The following is an 8961-nucleotide window of genomic DNA, read 5'->3' as shown; positions in this document are numbered from 1 at the left end:
TGGAGGGAGGGGCCTGGCATAGCCACGTGTGGTGTGTGGAGGGCAGAGGGCAGCTTGCTGGAGTTGGTTTTTCCCGTCATCTAAGTGGATCCTGCAGACCAAATCTGCCTGTCAGGCTTGGCGGCCAGCTCTCTTTATCTGCTGAGCCATCTCCCCAGCCCAAACGCAATCTCTTCCTTCATTTACTTATTTATTTTTCTTTCTTTCTTTTTAAAAAAATTTTTAAAAGATTTTATTTATTTATTATTATGCAGTACTCTGCCCCCATGTGTGCCTGCACGCCAGAAGAGGGCACCAGATCTCATTATAGATGGTTGTGAGCCACCATGTGGTTGCTGGGAATTGAACTCAGGACCTTTGGAAGAACAGACAGTGCTCTTAACCTCTGGGCCATCTCTCCAGCCCCACAGTCTCTTCCTTTTAAAAAAAAAATGCTGCAGAGATGGCTCAGCCTTTAAGAGAGTATACTGCTCTTTCAGAGGACCTGAGTTCAGTTCCCAGCACCCAGATTGCGTATCTTATAGCTCCCTATAGTTCTAGCTCCCACAGCATCCCAGAACTCTGGCCTCCCTGGGCACCAGTCCTCATGTTCACCCCCATACACTCATAATTACAAGTAAATATCGAAATATGGTATCTTTAACACACTGTGTTCTTTAGCTTGGTCTACAATAGAAAGTGATTTCTAACAGAGAATGGAGCAGCCTGTGGAAAGAAATGTACATCTATATACATTAGTTAACAGAGAATGTGGGCAGAGTTTTTTTTTTTTTTTTTTTTTGGTTTTGATATTAAAAAATCAATACATATTAATTATTCAAAATGATGGGCATCACTGAGACATTTTCATGCATTTATGTAATGTACTCTGGTCATAGACACTTCTTCATTGCGTTCTCTTACCCAGGCAGCTCCAAGCTCTCCAGGTAGAAGCTTTTCTGTCTGACAGATACCAGTCTGTATCCACAGTTGGTGGGGCCCTCTGGGGCCCTCCCCCATCAATCACTAATTAAGAAAATGCCCTATAGGCTTGCCTATAGCCCCATCTTACTGAGGCAATTTTTCATTTGAGGCTCCCTCCACTTAAATGACTCTACCCCGTGTCAAGCTGACCTGAAACAGCCAGCACAACTATGTACATGAGGCAAGTAGTGCTGGCGAATTCTCAGACACGGGCCGAGTTCTTTAGTCTGTGAGCTATAGGCTTGTGTCTTGCTTTGGACAAAGGTGAGGAATTTCTCTGTCTTCAGTTTCTTTACAGGTTGCTGGTGATAAGCATAACATTTGGCTTGATGTTTACTCAATAATAAACCCAGGCACCAGAGGAATGGCTCAGTAGTTGAGAGCACTTGCTGCTCTTGCAGAGGCCCCAGGTTCAGTTCCCAGCACCCACTTAAGGCAGCTCAAAACTGCCTATAACTCCAGCTCCAGGGGATCTGACGTCCTCTTCTGGCCTCTGCAGGCACTGAATGCACATGATGTATATATTTACACATCCACGTTCACATATATATATATATATATATATATATATATATATATATATATATGTGTGTGTGTGTGTGTGTGTGTGTATATATACACATATATATTCAAACACCTATATTTTTAAAATAGTAAAATTATTTTCTTTCTCTATAGAAAAGTTTCTTAGGGTTGGTGTCTTAGGAGGGTTTCTAGTGCTGTGATGAAACATCACGAACAAAACCTGGGTTGGGCTGGGCAGTGGTGGCACGTGTTTGTAATCCCAGCACTCGGGAAGCAGAGGCAGGTGGATCTCTGTGAGTTTGAGGCCAGCCTGGTCTACAAAATGAGTTCAGGACAGTCAGGGCTACACAGAGAAACCCTGTCTCGAAGCAAACAAACAAAAAGTTGGGGAGGAAAAGGTTTATTTGGCTTACACTTCCACATTGCTGTTTATCACCAAAGGAAGTCAGGGCAGGAGCTCAAACAGGGCTGGGACCAGGAGGCAGGAGCTGATGCAGAAGCCATGGAGGGTACTGCTTACTGGCTTGCTTCTTCTGTTTCTCAGCCTGCTTTCTTATAGAACCTAGGACCACCAGCCCAGAGATGGCACCATCCACAGTGGGCCGAGCCCTCCTCCACTGGACACTAATTGAGAAAACAGCTTACAGTTGGATCTCATGAAGTCATTTTCTCAAATGAGGGTCCTTCCTCTCTGATGACTAACTTGTGTCAAGTTGTCACAAAGCCAGCAGGTTGGTCAGGGCATTTCTTTATTCTTTGTGAATTTCACCGTGTACCCCAATCCTACTCATCTCCTTGTCCCTTCAAATCCACCCTTGAGGAGCCCCCGCCTCAAGCAAGTTAACAAAACAAAGCAAAAGACTCACTATAAAATAATCACATCACAGAATCTGTAGTGTGTCACAGCGTGTCACACAGCACATTTTTTTGTCCATACATCTTTACTTGCAAATGTTCACTGCAGTGAGTCATTGGTCTGGATTGGAGGCCTCTGGCTTCTGCTGCATTATCAATACTTGATCCTCACTGAGACTCGTTTTGGACATTTTGTTGTTCTGTGTCATGGAGATCCTGCAGCTTTGGATCTGTAGGGTCAGCCCCTTTATGTGCTCCAGTAGTGCATAGGGGAGGTAGATTTTGGGGTGGGCCAACACACACACACACACACACACACACACACACACACATTCACACAAGAGCAACTAATGAAGCAATATATGTAGACAGGTATAGTTAAAAGGTCAACAGAGGATCTACAGTGCATCTCTTGTTAATCCCACTGGGCTAGAAAAAAGACCATTATCACAATTTTTGAGACAAATTTGAAACAAGCTTTATTAAATACTGGCCAGGTCCACCTCCAGGATTCCTAGGAAATAGCTGTGAATTACATTAGTCTGGTGCTTATAAAGGCAAATCCCACAAGGCTACAAACTTTCTGCCTATGTCCAATCAAAGGCAAGAACACATCCTGACGTGCTCCCTGCCTCTGTACCGTTAAGTTAGAAATCTCTGCTTGGAGGCTACCATTCACACATGCAATTGGCAGCAGTGCTTTTATTTAGCAGAAGCAAGAATCTTTCAGGGGTCAGCCACTTTACAAAAATAGAGATGCTGGATGTCGGTTTGCTGGCCTTTTTATGAGTAAAGAGTGAAATTCCCCCTTAGTGACAGTTGAAGGCCCAGGACTGAAGGGGTCATGCAAAGCTGAGGCTTGGCACTATGAAGGCAGCCTAGTTGCAGCGGAAGACCCTGGTGTTTCAGAGATGCCAGGAGGATGGGATGACCACCAAGGACAGCAGGAGCAGTGAGGTGGAGCCAGCTGGAGCCTAGAACACCATCTGTGCGCTACAGAGGGCAGAAACGGAGAAGTGACCCAAGCCCTTTGGAGAAATCCAGAAGATTGTGAGTGGAGTCCAGACATTGGACAGTTGGAGTTTGATTTTTGCCTTGATTTGATTGCAACTGTGTGATGAGCTTTCCTTTTTTTGTTTTTTTGTTTTTGTTTTTTCAAGACAGGGTTTCTCTGTGTAGCCTTGGCCATCCTGGACTCACTTTGTAGACCAGGCTGGCCTTGAACTCATAGCGATCCGCTTGCCTCTGCCTCCCGAGTGCTGGGATTAAAGGTGTGCGCCACCACGCCCGGCTTGATCTTTCCTTCTTAAGGTAATAAAGTATTGTATTGGAACCCATAGTTGAGAGACTTTGGATTTTAAGAGACTGGATATTTTAAAGGGACTGAAATTTTAATGTGTTTGAATTTGTAAAGACTGTGGGACTTTTTTTCTTGTCTTTCTTTCTTCTTTCTTTTTTTTTTTTTCTTTTTTGACACAGGGTCTCTCTGTGCTAGCCTTGGTTGTCCTGGACTCACTTTGTAGACCAGGTTGGCCTCGAATTCACAGCAATGTGCTTGCCTCTGCCTCCTGAGTGCTAGGATTAAAGGCGTGAGCCACCACGCCTGGTCCTAAGACTGTGGGACTTTTAAAATTATAAATCTTGGGGATGAATGAGAAAGGAAAGGCCGTGGCTTAACAGTGATGTGCTTGTGTGTCACGTTGACAAGGGTCCAGTTGTACTGGCTGGTTTTGTGTCAACTTGACACAAGGTAGTCATCATAGAGAAAAGAGCCTCAGTTGAGGAAATAACTCCATGAGATTGAACTATAGGACATCCTCTCAATTAGTGGTCAATGGAGGAGGGCTCAGCCCATTGTAGGTGGGGCCATCTCTGGGTTGGTGATCCTGACTTCTGTAAGAAACAGGCTGAGCAAGCCATGGGGAGCAAGCCAGTAAGCAGCAGCCCTCCATGGCCTCTGCATCAGCTCCTGTCCCCAGGTTCCTGCCCTGTTTGAGTTCCTGTCCTGACTTTCTTCAGTGATGAACAGCAATGTGGAAGTCTAAGCTGAATAAACCCTTTCCTCCTCAACTTGCCTTTGGGTCACTGTGGTGTTTTGTTGCAGCAATGAAACCCTGACTAAGACAGCTGCGAATATCAACTATATGTTTAGTTTACCATATTTTCAATTAATGCTGGGTTTTATTGAGATATAATTCCAACCCATGTCAAAAACATCTCCAATTTTTAAACCACTGGATGTACAGTAAAATGTTGTTCAATGCTGACAGGACAGTTCAATTTCACTGCCCTCCTAAGGAGGATTAGCAATGTTTTCTCAAAGAGGATGGCTGGACCAGCAAAGCAGGTCATATTTAATAATAAAGCCCAAGAAACATCTGCCTTTAGGAAGCTCTTTTAACACAGCAACATTCACTGTGGATTATAACAGATGAGGAGGAAGACAAGGGAAGGGTCACTCTGAAGGAAGGTGGTGTCTTTATTTAAATATTTTACATGGATAGGCACACAAATACAATCTCCCCAAGGCACAACTGTAAAAGCTAAAGCAAACCGCTTTTTTAGGAACAAGGAACACCGTGCTTGTGACCACAGCTTGTACAAAAGAGAAGGGGCCCCGAACTACCCACAGAGGAAGTTCAAGACTAAGGTTTAGTTCTTTGAACGCACGGGCCATATCTGCAACTTGACACAGTCGTGTGATTCCTGCTGCACACCTGGTAAAAGAACATCAACTACAATGAAAATGAAAGCAGAAAATCCCCACAAAGCTTGCTTTGTAGAAAGTAAACAATTCTAGATCATAGAAATAAGGCGACCTCCATCCAACATAGCTGACCATATGCAAAACTACTTCATGCATCGCACGGCATACAGTTTTTTACAATGCAATTTATGTAAACAACATTTTAAAAACATCTACAAAAGTTTAAGTATAGAATTTCATTTTCTTAGAAAATATTGAGAAATTTGATTGTTTTCAACATTTTTTTTGGTGGGAAACATGCATATAAATTATTACTGATATGCATGTAGGTTTTGAAGCAATTTTTTTTTGTTTGTTTTTGAGACAGGGTTTCTCTGTGTAACAGCCCTGGCTGTCCTGGAACTCGCTCTGTAGTCCAGGCTGGCCTCGAATACACGGAGATCCACTTGCCTCTGCCTCCCAAGTGCTGGGATTAAAGATGTGAGCCACCACCACCTGGCTGCATTGTTTTTATTTGTATAATACTCTGCACTGACAATCTGCATAATCTAAAAGACAAGTTCCTTAAAGAAACAAGGCAAGGAAGCTGAGTGAACTTGGGCCGTCTATTCAAGGTTTTCATGATAAAATATTTACTTCCTGTTTACCAAGACATAACCAGTCAATTACTTTTAGACATCAAGTTGGTAAAACTCACCATAACTCAGAATCACAGAAACACCAGGTCTTTTGATATTTGAAAAGTCGTAATAAAAGAGTGCTTGTGGAACTCATCTTTGAGCCATAGATACTGGCTTGGTACCCATGAGAGGCACTGAGGATGAAAGGCACACAGGAATATGGCGGGCTGCTAACCACACTGAATCGTGTGAGTGCAGTGTCTTTGGGGTTCATTAGAGGGCATCAGATCTCCTGAGTTGGAACAGAGGTGGCTGTAGGCCACAGGACATGGACGGCAGGAACTGAAGTGTGGTTCTCTGCAAGAGCAGTGCTGTGTGGTCTTAACCATGGAGCACTAAACTGTAGCTAAGAAACAAATATATGCTGGTTTTCTTCATATAGTGCCACATTCCAGAAAAATTAACTACGAATTTTATCCTGGATTATTATTACTTTTGGTTTTTTTGTTTTTGTTTGTTTTTTTCTTTTTTTTTTTTTTTTTTTTTTGAGACGGAGTCTCTCTATGTAGCCATGGCTGTCCTCAACCTTTTTATATAGACCAGGCTGGGCTTGAACCCTCAGAGATCTGCCTGCTTCCTGTGTGCTGGGACTAAGGGAGTGCTCTACCACACCTGGCTATCAAGGATTAGTTGACTGAACTTGAAATGCTCACCATTTTCATGGCCTCTGGGAAATAGGAAGTCATTTTTTTAAGTTCATAGGACATGTGTGCATACATGTCATCTGAAGCGAAGTACACATATGTGTCCTTACACACTTCCAGTGTTCTAAAAGTCCAGCAGTTTCATGCAAGAAAAACAGGCTCCAGTGTTTTTTCTTTCTTTCTTCCGCCCTCCTCTCATACTCAGGGTTCCAAGGTTAAAAAGAACCAGAACCAGAAGAGAAAAAACCAGAAGTGGAAGGCCCAGAGTGGAGATGCATCTCTGGGTAGATGAGCTATCTGGCACCTAAAACCTGCGTGGCTCTGTAACGTAAGGGGCGGGACTTATATTGTGCCTGCTGAATATCAATGCATTGTGCAGAGAGCCACCCATCCCTTTGGACCAATGGACTGGAAACCATGCTTTTAATTTGGCAAGTTCTGGGAAGCCAGTTTTACTTGTCTAGTCTGTGAGTATTGCTTGTATCACTAAAAGGCACTTAGGACCCAGCATCTTCACTCCATGCCTCCAGCATCACAGATGTGCATTTCTGAAATACAGCCCTCCCTGAGACCTGTGGCTCTCGGCATAGCCGTGTAAGTCTTCATGTGGCTCATATAACATTAGGGGCATGGAAACACACATCCAGTTGAAGCTAGGTAAGCTCCAGACTGCAGCTGGCTTCTGTTTAGGAGTAAGAATGCTGCACGGTGCTATGCTTGGTGACCCTGGTGGAAGATGTGGTTACAGTCGAACCGGGACGGCCAGATTCCTCTAAACCTAAGCTGGACAGAGGGCCTGGGCCTCCCACGCTAGAAAGCACAGTCTTCCTAGCCGTGAGAGAGGTTTCACTGGGAAGTTGATAACTGGACTGCAGGGTGGAGGCAGGAGTCAGTACTCTCTCTGTCACCATGACATTCTGTCCTGCTGCCACGCCGGGTGTTACCAGAGTGGGCTGCACACCCAAGCTCGGAGCAAGGATGCTCTCTCTTTCCCTCACCATAACATACTGTGCATCTTTCAGATGCTGGGCCACCTCGAGGGGCTTAGGGAGACCCCCATTTGGCTGGATCACTCGTTCGGTAACGAGGACACTTTCTTCATTGGCACAATGCTGATCCACCAAGGTGGATGTGGGAGCGTACACCCTTTCTGTCACAATAAGGCTCTGGGGCTGCCTGGGACCCAGGATCACAGTGGTGGGCGGCACCTCAGAGCCTGTGGCATAGGAAGTTTCCGTCACTATAATACTACCCGAAGCCACGGGGTCAGAAGGTGGTGGCACTACCTTCTGACTCTGCCTGGAAGACACAGAGCTTTCAGTGACAATTTCCTGTGTGACTTTCTCTGCCTGTGCTTCATGCAGAGGCTTTGGGACTCGGAAGGCCCTCTCAGAGGCATACACGCTCTCTGAGTTGGCCGCCACTTGCTCATAGTGCGAGCCCACAGCCGGCCTCACACTTGCTTCTCGGACAGGCTTTTGCCTCTGGTCAATGTCCACGTCCACGTCCATGTCCACGTCCACGTTGATCTTTCGACCTAGGCAAACCTCAGCTAGTGTCTTGAACTTAAGGCCCAGGTCATCTAAGAACAGGTCGTCACGCTCTTCCTCGATAAAACTGCAGCACCCAATGGAGCCCCTTGGAGAGTCTGTCTCTTCCTGAGAGTAAAGAAGAAGGCAGTCTTTGGCCATGTGAAGGTCGTCTTCCTCAGCATAAGAGGCCGCCTTCTAAATGAAAATAAGGATGGAGACAGGTCATTACCTGCACATATTCCTTTAAAAACAAAGCTTGTGTATAACGCAAAAACTGAAAAAAAAAAATGCACATAATTACAAGAAAACATAAGAGAAACACAAGGGAGACATCCTACATCACGGTTGGCCTGTCATCTCACAGTATATTAACATGAAGATGGAAAAAGGGGTGGGAGTCCAATTTCAGATTTAAAGTGTCATAGTAACTGAATTAGACACTGTATGGAAAATTAATTGTTTTACAAGAGTGCCATGGAACAAAACTGAGATGTAAATTGTATCAATTTTAAGGGTTTTTTTTTTTTTTTGCTTGTTTTTTTTGAGACAGGGTTTCTCTGTGTAACAGCCCTGGCGGTCCTGGACCCACTTTGTAGACCAGGCTGACCTCAAACTCACAGAGATTCACCTGCCTCTGCCACCCGAGTGCTGGGATTAATGGCATGCGATACCATGCCCGACCAATTTTAAGTTTCTTAAGTTTCTTAGCTGTACTGTGGTAATAAAGAATATGCACATTATATTTGGGTATGCATATGTTTATGTGAACGAGACACAGAATCAAAAAACAGAAAATAATGGCGAATGCTAATTGGCAAAAGACCATGTAAAGGATGGACAGACTTGAGAATTTCCCTCTCTTTGAGGCATGATTTTACATATCCCAGGCTGGCCTCAAATTCCATATTGAGGATAACTTTGAACTCCTGGATCCTCCTGCCTCAGCCTCTCATGTGCTACGATTACAGATGTGTGACTCCATTTTCAGCCATTGACTCTTCTGACTGTTTTATGATAGCTTTGAGGTTCTAGTTCCCTTTGTTTTTTGCAGTGCT

At 44.4% G+C, this 8961-nt stretch overlaps 1 protein-coding gene across 1 annotated transcript in view; it reads right to left on the bottom strand.

The window, feature by feature from the left end:
* Positions 1–6555: 6555 nt before the first annotated feature.
* Dsg2 (desmoglein 2) overlaps positions 6556–8961 on the bottom strand; it is a 43792-nt gene continuing 41386 nt past the window's right edge. Inside the window, exon 15 of the mRNA XM_051163159.1 lies at positions 6556–8101. Coding sequence (XP_051019116.1) covers positions 7061–8101 — 1041 coding nt within the window. The 3' untranslated portion in view covers positions 6556–7060. The remainder of the gene's footprint in view (positions 8102–8961) is intronic.

Source organism: Acomys russatus, chromosome 20, assembly GCF_903995435.1.
Source record: "Acomys russatus chromosome 20, mAcoRus1.1, whole genome shotgun sequence".
NCBI lineage: Eukaryota > Metazoa > Chordata > Mammalia > Rodentia > Muridae > Acomys > Acomys russatus.
Note: the sequence above shows the minus strand (reverse complement) of the source record. Positions and strands in the feature narration are given on the sequence as shown.